This window comes from Dipodomys ordii, unplaced genomic scaffold (genome assembly GCF_000151885.1).
Source record: "Dipodomys ordii isolate 6190 unplaced genomic scaffold, Dord_2.0 Scaffold21, whole genome shotgun sequence".
Taxonomy (NCBI): domain Eukaryota; kingdom Metazoa; phylum Chordata; class Mammalia; order Rodentia; family Heteromyidae; genus Dipodomys; species Dipodomys ordii.
The window spans coordinates 14,113,675-14,128,506 of NW_012267237.1; the positions used below are offsets into that span (position 1 = coordinate 14,113,675).

The window sequence follows — 14,832 nt, forward strand, 5'->3', positions numbered from 1 at the left end:
AGAAGGATTGGGATGGGGGGAGGGGGGAGGCTGGGAAGGGATGGGAAGGGTAAACAAAGGAGGAGGCTGCAATGCTTGGTAAGAAATGTACGTATTATCCTGCCCATGCAATTGTAACCCCTCTGTACAGTATGTTCACAAATAAAATAAAATTAAATTAAAAAAAAATAAACCAACTGAAAAAGTTAAACTTAGGCTAAAGAAGACCAGAGGTAGGTTCTGGTTGCTCATGATTATACTACTATCTATTCAGGAGGCTAGGAACAATTAAATTGCAGTTCACATCTGGCCAAAGCAGGAAAATCCGTGAAATTCCATCTCACAGAAAAAGCTGTCTTGGAGGCTCCCTCCATAATACAAAAACTAGCTGGACAAGTTAGCCAAGAGAGAACAAAGCTCTGAGGTTAAGTCTGGTACCATCAAATACACACACACACACACACACACACACACACACACACACACTCACTCCACCCCGGAACAAGATAAGAACACCAAAAGCCAGATAAAAATGCATTCTTTAATACATTTTAGTTGAGAGAAAGGAACTAACAACTCTATTGAAACCAGTATACATTGAATTCGATCAAATACAAAAATTGTGTTATAAATAATTTGTGGTGTCCAAAGACTGAACCCTTTTCTGACGAAAGTTGGAAAGAAGACTAAAGTTGCTGTTGTTCATCATATTTATTAAAGTGTTTTTTGTTTATTTTTTCAAATGAGTGAGTTGTAAGAATAGTAAGATTTTTTTATTAGAATACATTAGGAGAGGTTTGAGAGAGAACTAGATGTGATAGAAAGCAGTATCAGATAATTCAAATTAATGTGCATTTATAAACCTTTATATTTTCATAAATTATAAACTATAAATTTTAAGGGACTATTTTGTATGATAATTGTCTTCAAATTCTAATTAAGTGTACTCTAATGATTTCACTGTAGGTGTACTGTATCCCAGAAGCCCACTGGTATGCTCTGGTATATATATATATACATGGACAGGATCAACTTCTGTCTTAGAATAAAGGAGATTGATGTTCACCCTTCCTCTCCTGTCTACCTCAACTTTCTCTTAAACATTGTAATGCCCATGAATATCTGAATTAGGCAATTGCTTCTGGAAAAGATCATAATATCAGTTCCTTACCTGCAGATGTACTACAGCTATCTGGATGAACTTGACTGAAGTAAATACCCTTCACAACAGTTGAGAGAAGAATTCTGAATCCTTTTCAGGTCTTTCTTTCCTCTTCTTTTACTTTATTTTTTATACCAAACTGTCTATGCCTTTTAAGTATCCTCACCTCACACAGCAGGCAAAAAATTGGTGGTCAGAGGGATAGAGAGAAAAACATGAAAGAGCTCTTTTGTACATATAGATTTTTTTGCAAGTGAAGACTTCCATCCTGCAGCGATCAAAGACCTGGGGAAAACTGTAAGAAAAATGCCACAATAATATCCCAAGTCACCCTACTTCTTCCTGACCTTGACCCCTAGGCAATATCACTTAACAAAATACAGCTCTCAGTGAGAATCCAGAATCCAGAGTTACATCTTTCTCTCTGCTTCACTTTTACTCAACACTGACTAACTTGGACATTTCAAAGGAATATCCTTGAAGTTCTGACATTAAAAAAATAAGCAAAGAATGACAGAAGTGGCGTGAGTGTAGATAAGGAAATATTAGGGAGGACAGCCAGTGGAAAATGGAATGCCGAAGGAGAGGATGAGGGAAGCAGTTATAATTAAAGTAGTTGATGAGTATGTATGGAAAATGTAAACACCCATTAATATTACTTAAACAGTGGTGAGGAGTATAAGAATAAGTTATAGAGTGTGAATTCCATCAAAGGACATTAGATGCATGTTTTGAATGACCACATCTAAATCCTTTGGTACAGTTAATATATGCAAATCAAGAAGCTTGGCATTTGAAATCAGTATGGGATAAAAAAAAATCAGAATTAGCAGGCAAATGAAATAATAAACACCATAATAGAAATGAATGGACACTAAAAGACCAATACCAATAAAAATCAGAGTTGATTATTTAGAAATTAAACAAGACTGTCAAACTAAATGAACCAAAATAATTTATACTTTTTGCATGTGTTCATCTGCCAGATAATTTTGTATGGCTTCCAGTGATGATTTTCATTCACATGCAGAACCTAGACTTTGTTTTATAGGAAATGAATAGATTTGGGAGGTATTTGAGGGTAACCCAGTAGGTGATTGGAAGAAGAATAGCAGAGTTTGTTTTTTCGACAACACAATTGAGATATATTATTTGTTCTCTGGAAAAGTCATGATAAAACCATATAAAATGTATAAGATTTTTTTAAAATGGGATTTCTGAGGCAATGGAACATAAGCCAGTGTAGCAGAGTGATGAATATGACCAATGCACATTAGATGCACATATGAAAATATCCCAACTCTCACAATACAATTAATACACATCCAAGAAAACAAATGTGTGTCCTTCATAAAACCACAAAGAAACAAGCGCTACAACCAACTAGTAAGCTGAGAAAATCACCACAAGCAACAGACCAAATCAAAGCCCTCATCTACAACCACTTCTTCCTGAATGGTGGCAAATTTAGACCCATAGTAGCTGAAGTTGAGCCGGTCTTTACATTCAGTTGTTGTTGTTTCTTCAGGTTTTACGATCAACATGTGTGACTTTTAACAACACAGCAAAGTTATCCCACCAAAAATACATACTTTGAGGAACGTACCACATTTCTTGATCCATTCATCTACTGAGGGGCATCTGGGTTGGTTCCATATCTTAGCTATGGTAAGTAATGCTGCAATAAACATAGTTGTGCTGGTAGCTTTAATGTGGTCTTGTTTGTGATCATTTGGGTAAATGCCCCAAAGTGGGATTGCTAGGTAATAGAGGACTTAATGTGGAGTCTTTTAAAGAACCTCCATACCGCTTTCCAAAGTGGTTGAACAAGTTTACACTCCACCAACAGTGCAGTTTGGGAGGCGAAGGGAAAAAAACAAAATGATTAAATAGAGATACAGGTTGACCCATAGTAAAAATGAGATGTACAAGATACTATGTTGAAAAACAAACTTTACAATTTGGGAGGTGGGAGTGTAGTTGTGGAGCTGGTAGGGAAGGGACTGTAGGAGAAAAACAAAGGAGGAGGAAACGATGCCTAATAGGAAATGTACTCATTACCTTGCTCCTGTAAATGTAACCCCTCTGTACAGTATTTTCACAATAAAAATGTATATAAAACACAAAAGACACAAAAAATACATCCTTTGACAGTGAGATTCTACCCTCTTCAGTGTGTAGTAGGCCTCCCTTGACAATGGAAAAGAAAGCCGACAATGGACAAGAGTGATCAAGTAATGTATGATTATAGGAAATTGACTGGATGCTTTTTAAAACATGAAGTGAGGAGACAGACCTCTATTAAACTGCACCAGAAAGAAAAGACAGTGAGAACAAACTCTTATAAAGTAGGTTTATTGTACCAGGCTGAACACTAAAGATAAGATGTTCAGAAGTATTATTTTTTAAAGCAAGTCAAGTTTTCCACAGCTTAGCGTTATGATCAATAAATGCACTTCTTGTCTGGGTGGAGATGTGAGACAGTGAGTATATCTCATCACTGAGGAAATAATTGACTCAATAGTTCATTAAAAAAGCAAACAAAGCTTGATCACTCTTACTAATTTTGTAGTGCTATGGTTTGATCCTTGAGCTTCTCAGAGACAAATAGTCCGCCTCTAAACTACATATGCTTTACTCAAAAATTACTTGATACAGACAAGGTTTCAATGAATGAGTAACTAACATCCCTGCCATGAAATGTGCATGTGTTTTAAATTCAAGGTTAACTTTTAACAAAATTCCAATGGCTTTTCATAGAAAAAATTCAAAAAATAATCTTATAAGTAAGCATAATTACCAGCCAAAATAAAACATTTACAAAGAAATATATCTCATGCAGCTTTGTTTTATTTAGCAGAACTATCTTAATCTATTTAATGTTTGGAAAACAATTGCTGCATTACAATGTAATACTGAAAAATTTTGTGTGGTTTCAATAAATCAGCTTGAATATTATTGGCTTTATTTCAGTGACTGTTTGCTAATGACAAGGATGTATGAAACAAAGCTAGTTACTCACAAAAATAAAACTAGGCAAATATTTGAATGACAAAAATTACTTAGCCAATACTTAGTTTTACTGTTTTTATGTATCTTTCCCTAAAATTGACAAAATATTATTTCTAAATGGTATAACTTCTTAAGGAAAAAAAGTGTGTCATCCATTAGGTATGTGGTATAAATCATACCCATTTGGTGAAGAGAGATAACTTTGTCAACCACATGCAGGTAGAATATAAATGTTTTTCAAACTTTTAATATAATTTACAGCAAGCCATATGCCTTGAATGTTTTCAAAGTTTCAGATTTCCCATTTATGGGACCAGTAAAACATTATTATATTTCTGAATATTTCACAAAATACATTGAACTTCACACTGTTTGTAAGTGAAAATAAAATCATTTTATCACAAATGGAAAGTGTAAATTAACGTAAAATACGCTGTTGGCATCAAGAAAACTTCAAACCACTTTATATAACTAGTATTGTCTGTGGCTGTAGAGAAAGCTATAGATAAGACTTAGCTCAGAATACAGTGGGAGGAATCAAATGTGTATAAAACCTGAGTGCCATGAATAATTATAATGCTATTTGGTAAAGAAAGTAAGAAATGAACATTTTTGACAAGGAGACATGAAAAAATCCTTTAGTGAGATCAGAGCAAAATGGTTAACAGCAGCAAGGAATCACTGAAGATATTTGTGTGGGGCAGGACTTCTACAGCCATGTCAAGTTGATCAACCTCGCTAGGCAATGTTATTTGCAGAGGCTGAAATGTACTCTGTGTGTGTGTGTGTGTGTGTGTGTGTGTGTGTGTGTGCGCGCGCACATGTGCATGTGTGTAATTTTTACAAAAGATGGCAATGAAAAATAGGCTATTTGCTCTTCACATATAACCTGAAAATCATTTAATATGATTCAAAGACTATTTGTTGTTCATATAGAGCCAGAAAAAAATAAGATGCAAATACGTAGTTTCTTTCATATACTGTTGAACAGATGGACATATTGAAGGAAAGATCAGGGCTAAGTGGAGGAAACTACCTATGTTAGTGGTGGAAAGCCACATCTTCAGGATGGTAAAGAGAAAATAAGACTTCAATTCTGCTTTAGATTCTGGGAAAGTGTCAAGTCTTACTTAACAAAGGGGAGACAAATGGAATTGGATACAGCTTAAGAACTTTCCAGAATTTTTGGTTTCCCAAACTAGAAAGGCAGAAATATGAGTTGGTCTATTTCTCCTGGAAGCAGACAATAAATTCTGAGTTAGTTGCTCAGTGCTTGAAAAATTATCGAGCACGAAGTTGGAACATATGACAAGAAATGTCAATTTTGGATGAATGTTTAACTGAGACTAGGGAAGTTTGGAAAAGTGTCTTAAGAAAAGGGAAAACAATATGGAGAGAAATGTATTTACAGAAACAAATACTAATGCCAACCACTATCTTTGAAATAACACAAGTCAGATTAGCTAAAATTAGGACTGTTTCAATCTTAGTAAGTACATGTTGTGGGCTCCAGTGGCTCCTAGCTACTCTGGAAGCTGAGATCTGAGGATTGTGGTTCAAAGCCAGCTCAGGCAGAAATGTCCATTAGACTCATCTCCAATTAACCACTAGACAACCTGAAGTGGAGCTGTGGCTCAAAGTGGTAGAACGCTAGCCGTGAGCACAAAAGCTCAGAAACAGCATCCAGGCCCTAAGTTCAAGACCTATAACTGACAAAATGAAAAAAAAAGAAAAATACAGGCAATTTTGTATGTTATTTTTTAATAAACGATATTCCATTTGTGTTCTTAACAGTTATTAAACAATTAACCACATGGTGGTGCTGTTACCAAGTTATGTGATGTCAAGTCAACCTAGATATTCAGACTGCAGAAAGGAAACACGATTTTGCTTTTGTTTGTTTGTTTGATAATTTACCATTTAATAGTACACATAAAATATAAAAGTCTAGTGGAACAAGTGAAGAAGTTAGCTTACATATTGGAGGGTTCTTATGAAGAGTAATGCATTTTATCACCTACATTTATAATCAAGGAAGTCTGGATTTAACGTTATCTATAGTTACATACCTTTGAAATGAAATAATATTCTAGTTATAAGCAAAATAGTAAGTTTATTTCCATTTCAAAAATATTTATTTCTTCTAATACACAGACAATCTCTTTACCTTTCTTCCTTTTACACAGGTGATGCAATATTTGAGTGTTCTTGATAGATATATAATATAATTGGTATATCACTGATTTAAAAATTATATATACTACTAAATAATTCTATGTAAAGGGTAATCTATCATTGTAATTACCCAAAGTGTTAAATAAGTAACAAGAAAACCAATATATGCCTGTAAATTAATTGGTACTTTCAATTCTTGTGATATTTTGTCTTTGGTAACTTTCTGTTTATATTTTTATATAGTAAGTATATCATCTATTTTCATTTATGCAATAAACACAACTCTTGAAAAAACTCATTTCATTTATCTTTTCAGTATGAGCAATTTTCAACATTTTAAACACTATTTTCCCACTATAAATGCAGACCACCTCTTAACTTTCCGATGGGGATGAAATTTTATTCGGGCTTTACTAGTATTTTATTGCTTTATTGTGCAATACCACCAAAGAGTGTTTTCATTTTGTGTACATAGCTCAAAGTAATATGATGTGAGGGTAGAGAAAGAATAGTTTTATCTTGTTTTATTTTATGCCAATATCTTGTGCCTTGGAGAGATTTATAAAGTCTCATAATGTTACTGTGAATTTGAAGTGATACAGTGAAATGACATACTGCCTCAGTGCTCATAAATTGAATCAAAGTTGAGGTTAAAAATAAAATAAGAAAATGCCTTTCTTCCTTTATTTCAACTCATGTAATACTGGCCACCATTTTTGTGTTCTTATACTCTTGCTCCACAGAGCAAATATACACAGGATAATAGTAAAATTGGAATTAAATGGAAGAATCTAAAGAACAATAATGAAAATTGATGCTTTGGAACCTGAAATTAAGGGAAAATATTTGTTGAATAAAAAATACTGTATTTCATTCTTTTATCCAGCTTACAGAACAAATGATTTTTTAATGATGACCTGCATATTTATAGGTACACTATACATATTTGGATTTTCTGTATTGTATTATTATATTAGAATATAATTCCAGAGCAAATTTGATTTTCCACTAAAACCCATGCTTCATAATTTTATTCTGAGACACTAAAGAAGAAAATTAAGACAACGATGTTTTAAGATCCTAATACAACAAAAACAGTATTTTTGATACGTACATAGGGTTTGTTTTTGTTACACATTTTCCAACATTTAAGTGCAAAGGACTCATGTAAGAATTTACTTGATTGATGTTTCAAAAATATTTTCATGCTGTGTTCACCTCCCAGTTTTTGTGTTTAAAGAACTGTCTCTTCCTTCAGATTTCTGTTTACATTTTATGTCACCTGAGAGATCTTTCTGTCCAATTTACAATGAGACTATGACCTCCATATTCTATTATATCTTGGTCATGTTTTATGACATTCATGAATAAATTTTATTACTGGCAAGAGAAGTTTTAATGTTTGTTGATTTTTTTTAGTTCCCAAAGTGATGAAAGCATCTTCAGTCAAAGGAAGATATTTGTTTATTTCAGTTCTCTACATTCCAAGTCTTCAAGGACTTGCTCTTTTAATTTCAATTGAGTGAAATTTAATAGACATGCAATTATAGCCACTGAGCATTACTAATATAACTAATTGATAGCCAGAAATTGACCAACGATTCATTCACCAAAGGAAGAACATACTACACACATACAAGCACACACACACTTACATATAAGTATGTATATGTATATATTTTTATATACACACACCCATATATATATGTGTATATATATATATATATATGAAGGATTACTCTCCAGAAAGACTATCTATATTATCTAAACAAGTTTTAGTAGTAAATGTATCTCACAATTGCATAACCTTCGATTTTAGTACTTTGAAAACATAAAAATAGTTAAAGTTTAATAAAATAAATATAAATGTTAAAAATATCACTTGTATTCTTTACAAAGTTTTTCATCAGCCAGATTGCTTAAAATATTTTCCACTGCTTTAGTGTAAAGTTACATATGGCCAATAGACACATGAAGAAATGCTCAACCTCCCTAGCCATAAAAGAAATGCAAATCAAAACAACATTGAGATACCACCTCACCCCAGTTAGAATGGCTATAATCAAGAACTCCAATAACAACAGATGCTGGAGGGGATGTGGACAGAAGAGAATCCTACTGCATTGTTGGAGGGAGTGTCAACTTGTTCAGTCACTTTGGAAAGCAGTATGGAGGTTCCTCGAAAGACTTCACATAGAGCTCCCCTATGACCCAGCAATCCCACTTTTGGGCATCTACCCAAATTATCACAAACAAAACCATACTAAAGCTACCAGCACAACTATGTTTATTGCAGCATTATCTACCATAGCTAAGATATGGAACCAACCCAGATGCCCCTCAGTAGATGAATGGATCAAGAAAATGTGGTATATATATACAATGGAATTCTATGCCTCCATCAGAAAGAATGACATTGCCCCATATGTTAGGAAATGGAAAAACTTGGAAAAAGTTACATTAAGTAAAGTAAGCCAGGCCCAAAGAAACATAGGTGCCATGGTTTCCCTTATTTGCAATAACTAGTATATGTCTGAGACAAGCAGAAAAGGTCACATAAGATAATGTTAGGTGAAATGAACCCCTAGATAAGGACTCATTTTTTTTCCTTTCCTACTATTGTTTTTTAAACATATTTATAAGATATTTCTTTGTTGCTTTGTATGTCCCTCCCCCATGGTATAACACCTGTTTTCACTGTATTTGATGTTGGAATAATTTGTGGAGGGGAAGGGGAAAAATTGTTTAAATAGGAATACAGGTGGACCCATTGCAAAAGTGAGATGTACATGTCATTATGTCGAAAAACGAACTTTACAACTTTTGCTTGGGTGCTGGGGGGGAGAGGGTGCTGGGGGGTTGGATGGGGTATGTGTGTGTGGGTTATGGTAAGGGATGAGAAAGGGAAACAAAGGAGGAGGCAACATTGCTTGATAAGAAATGTACTCATTATCTTGCCCATGTAATTGTAATCCCTCTGTACTGTATTTTCACAATAAAAAAAATTAGAACATTACTTTGGAAAAGAAATTGTTTTGAAATCAAGCAATAAAGAATTACTATTAAAGTAGTTTAATATCTATTAAGAATTCCCTTTCCAGCAGAGTGTCGGTGGCTCACACATGTAATCCTAGCTACTCAGGAGGCTGAGATCTGAGGATCATGGTTCAAACCCAGCCCAGGCAGGAAAGTCTGTGAGACTCTTATCTCCAATAAACCACTAGAAAGCCAGAAGTGGCGCTGTAAGTCCAGCAGCAGAGCGCTCACCTTGAGCTGAAGAGCGCAGGGACAGCGCCCAGGCCCAGAGTTCAATCCCCCATGATTGACAAAAATTAAAAAAATGAATAAATAAAATAAAAATTCTCTTTCCAAACTCAGATAAATGTAAGAAATTTCAGACATTTTTCTGGATTGACACATAGACATTCATCATTTATTGGTAAAGATGATGACTGGATGTGAAGCTAAAATAAAGTAGGCACCTATATCCATAATTTTATACATATGTATTAATACATATATAAAATATTGTGATATATATTTTGAATATATTTATTATATCTGGTAAATATATATAAACAAATATAAATATATAAACTACCATATATTTTCTACCATATATAAACTATTATGACATTAAACATATTTAAGCTAGGAGCAGATGGCTCATGTTTGTAATTTCCACTACTCAGAAGATTAAGATCTGAGCTCACAGTTCAAACCCAGCCCAGTCAGGAAAGTCTGTGAGACTCTTTTCTTCTGTTAATCACCAGAAAACCAGAAGTGGCATGGATTCAAAGTGGAAGAGTGCTGGTCTTGAGTGCAAAACCTCAGGGACAGATGCAGGCCCTGATTTCAAGGCCCAAGATGGACAATAAATAAATTAATTAATATACACAAACTGAATCTTCTGTACCTCAGTAATGCTTTGAAAATATACTTTGTTTCATCTTTACATTTTTGAGTTCTGACCAAACATAGCAGTGATACTCACTGTATATCATGTTGAACATGAACTATAAAACTTGTAGGTGGGAATGGAAGAATAAAACTGGGAGAGAGAAAGGGAATGGGTGCCACTGTTCAAAAAGGAATGCCCTCTTTATCTGACTATGTAGCTTGTACTACTCTGCACATCACTTTTACAATAATAACAAATGCATCTACTACTGAAAAAAAGGTGAAAACCTGGTCAACAGTAATGACATCAATCCAAATTTGATACTATTTTTTGCATCTCAAATTCAGCACAAATGTATAACCTTGTTAAATATTATCATGTAAATTAGTTGAATTACTGTAAAATACAATGCCTGTGCATTATACAAAATAAAACTAATATAAATTATCACATGCAAAATATCTCTTCATATAAATTAATTTTAGATTTTATTAGGTGACAGCATCAAGCTACACATTAGATTTGTTTTGTTGATTTGTAAATTTAATTTTCAATATACCATATACTGTTTGTTGGTAAATTCAGAACTCATGAGCAAATTGTAAATGCCCATTGATAAGTGGAGATAAATTTCACAGAGTTTGTTCCAGGAATGGTATAGTGTGTGGCTGCACTGGATGATAGGTATTATGTGATTTAGATGGATAAAAATGTGACTGTTATCATATATAATGCTATATATACACATATAGTTTTATCTATTAAATTATAATCATAACTTATACATATGTATATAATTTTATACTTTTTAAAACCTATATTTATGCCTATTCATTATCTTTACCAAGGTCACAAAAATATTTTTTTCTTATTTAAAAGAATCATAACATGATCAAAGTTCATGATATATATATAACCATGTATCAGTCCACGTATCATTATGTAGCCTTTGCATAATTAATGTATACTAATTTAAAAATTAACAAAAGCTTTATATGAGGGATTAGTAATTACGCTTCCAAATTATTATCATTAGTGAGAAGACACTAAAGCTTGATTCCAGAATATTGCATATGAATTTATTAGATGGAGCTCTGTCAGAGACCTTTATTGTAGCTTTAAAATGATGAAAACCCAACACTAATTGCATTCTTGTTCTGAAATGGAACCACCTTAACACACATAGATTCCATTTTTTATGTCAATAACTAAAAATTCATTGACTAACATGATACTAATTGATCATGAAAGTAAACAACAAAATGTGTCACTTGTAATAAGTTATTTAGCAATTCAAATATAATAACCACAATTAGAAAATACTATGATAATGTGAGTTGGGAGTAAGAGCATTGGGATTAAGAACATGAGGAAAATACTAAACCAAGTGAGGCTAATATCTCTGATTGAACTTCATTATTCAAAATTCCTGTGATTGGTCAGGTTAGAAAAGCAAAGTACATACCACATACACAAATGCAATCCATATTTATCTTACCTCTTTGTACACTCTATCCCTCTGACTAATCACTATGAAGTAACTCGTCTGTACTATTCCGCCTGATTCTGTTCGATGCTTTCACATGTTTTCCTCTACTACTTAGTTTAACATTGGTATGCAGAATCTTCTCATGTTTCATTTTGTTCACTAATCTTTCTTTCTTATCATGCTCCTTATAGCTCCCTGAATGTCATAAATATTCATTCTTATTTCTTCTACTCTGTCGATGACAACTCACCTACACTGCCTTTCTTCTTTTTTTATCAACACCTCAATAATATGGTGAATTTGGTATTTATAGTCTCAGACCAACACTAGATAAAATTAAGGGTATGATTAGATTTGGGTATGAATTTATTTCTACATGTTGTTTTTCAAATAATATATTTCCTAAATTTGTACTAAGAAAAGCATTCAAATCATAAATAAACTCTGGTAAGAATTTTTTAAAAGTGTGCAATCAGACAAGAAGAGCCCCTTTTTTCAAAGTATTAGAATCACAAACTTAGATTTGTTATTGGGACTGAATATTTCACAGCTTCCAATACTAATTTTTGATTATTTTCTAATTAAAGGAAAATAGAATTACTTTTCCATTTTATTATTATTAGGAAAATCTTCCAAAATACAACTCTGTACCTTTTTCAGCTTAATGATGCCTTCTTGTGTAGCCTCATCGGTGACAATGTCAAACAGATTTCCCCCATCTCCTGGAACAATGTTGTACTCAATTTCAGCATTTTGTCCAAAATCAGGATCCACAGCTCTTATTCTTCCAATAGCTGAACCAATAGGAGAAGATTCGGGGACTTTCAGATGGAAGATGCCTAAGAAAACATATGTGTTTTGCAGAAGCACAATCAATACACAGTGAAAAGATTGTAAAAAAAATAGCCTATACAACATAACTCAAATTTAGAACAACATACTGTACTTGCTCTCAAGTTACAGATTATGGTTAGAAGTAAGAATTTCACATTTCACTTCAAAATTTCCTGCTATTGAATTTGAACTAGGCATTATATATTGTAGAGTGTGTTAAATTAAAATTATTGTTATAAAATAGTATTTATTTTGAGGATAACTAAGTATAATGATTATCAATCATCAGAGTGAGATTATTTATCATCAGTAACAAGATAATTGATGGCACAAACACACACACACACTTACTCACTCAGAAGTATCCGGATTTAAGACACAGACAAAAAGTATATTAGATACTAAGACTCAACTTTACTTTAATAATACTAATTTAATACCTTCTAAATATATTATACATATTTTAAATTAAAATATGAAATTTTGTAGTCCACTTATTTTGTAGCATTAAAGAGAAAAAATGTACAAAGCTTAGTTTTACCACCAGGTGGTGCAAATATATTTCTATGAAATGGAAGCTGAATCAGAAAAAAAATTCCTATCCATATAAAACATTCTAAGACCGTGAATATCTGTAATGTCCCACAAAAGTAAAACCAGAGTTTTACTCCTAGGCATCTTTTAAAACTTCTGTTTAGAGGTGGACCTGTTGCAACAATGAAAAGTACAAGTTGTCATGTCAAAAACGAGCTTTACAACGTTGGTGTGGGGGAAGGGGGGAGGATTGTGTTGGGGGGTAGGGAGGAGGCTGGGAAGGGATGTGAAGGGTAAACAAAGGAGGAGGCTGCAATGCTTGATAAGAAATGTACTCATTATCTTGCCCATGTAATTGTAACCCCTCTGTACAGTATGTTCAAAAAAAATAAAATTAAATTAAAAAAAACTTCTGTTTAGTCATAATTTAAAATGTCTCTATATTTCTTTCATATATCTATACATATGCATATATATACATATATACATATATATACATACACACACATATATATGTCTATATATTTATATCTCTATCTATCTATTTATCTATAACAAGGGTTGGGAATGTGGCTTAGTGTTAGAGTGCTTGCCTAGCAGCATGAAGCCCTAGGTTCAATTCCTCAGTACCACATAAACAGAAAAAGCCAGAAGTGAAATAGAAAGAAGAAAAAAAAAACTATGACAAAGAAAAGACAATGTGTGTTATTTGTCAGGCATTCTGTCAAAATAGAGATTGATTACTCTATGCAGCATCCATATTTCCAACATCCAGAAACCAAACCAAATCAAAGAAAAAACATTACCTATGGATGCCATTTGGGTAAGCACACTGTTCATGGTGGGGCATGTGCAACAACCCACTCACAATCAATAAATAAAGGCAACATTACTCAGATAAATGTAGGAAAGACCGGAATGGAAAAAAGTGAAAGTTAAAAGGGGAACGCCACATCAATATGTGAAATATGCTTTTCGTATTGAGGCTTTCCTCTTAAATTCCAGTATTGCATTTGGAAGGGCATTCTGTGTTTGAACTCATCACGGTGACTCACATGTTTCGGAATTTCTGGTTGCATTTCTAGAAGATACTTTAGAAAGGCTTTCCATATTGTCTTGTACATGATATACTCATGACAGTATCGCTCATTTGCTCCAAGACTCCAAAGAATCACACCTTATGATTACTCGGCTACTTTAGCTTTCCTTTCCTATTAAGGCTTAATGTCTAATGTCTCCTGCAAAATCTGCTAAAATTGACAGTTAAATCTTGCTATCATCTGTAACCAGCAACTATGTATCATTTTCTCTTCTAAGTTATGGTCAGTCTTTTTTTTTTATTTCCTTCCAATAGACATCACCTCAAAGCTTACATGTAGTTGGTCTCAAGATGGCTAAATATTCATCTGAAGATATTTTGATACAAACCCTGCTCTGTCAGTAAATTTGGAACTTGTGTACTAAAGCTTGCCAAGGAAATGGCTGACAGTAGATTTGAAAGAGATAGGCAGCGGTTAAAATATTGAATAAGGAGCTGGGCGCCAGTGGCTCACGCCTGTAATCCTAGCTGCTCAGGAAGCTGAGGTATGAGGATCTCGGTTCAAGGCCAGCCCGCGCAGGAAAGTCCAAAGACCCTTATCTCCAGAAGTGGCGCTGTGGCTCAAGAGGGAGAGTGCAGTGACAGTGCCCAGGCCCAGAGTTCAAGCCCCAGGACAGGCAAAAAATGTGTGTGTGTGTGTGTGTGTG

At 33.6% G+C, this 14,832-nt stretch overlaps 1 protein-coding gene across 1 annotated transcript in view; it reads right to left on the reverse strand.

Moving 5' to 3' along the window:
• Cdh12 (cadherin 12, type 2 (N-cadherin 2)) overlaps window positions 1-14,832 on the reverse strand; it is a 228,232-nt gene that overhangs the window by 30,882 nt on the left and 182,518 nt on the right. Inside the window, exon 5 of the mRNA XM_013013866.1 lies at window positions 12,320-12,557. Coding sequence (XP_012869320.1) covers window positions 12,320-12,557 — 238 coding nt within the window. The remainder of the gene's footprint in view (window positions 1-12,319; window positions 12,558-14,832) is intronic.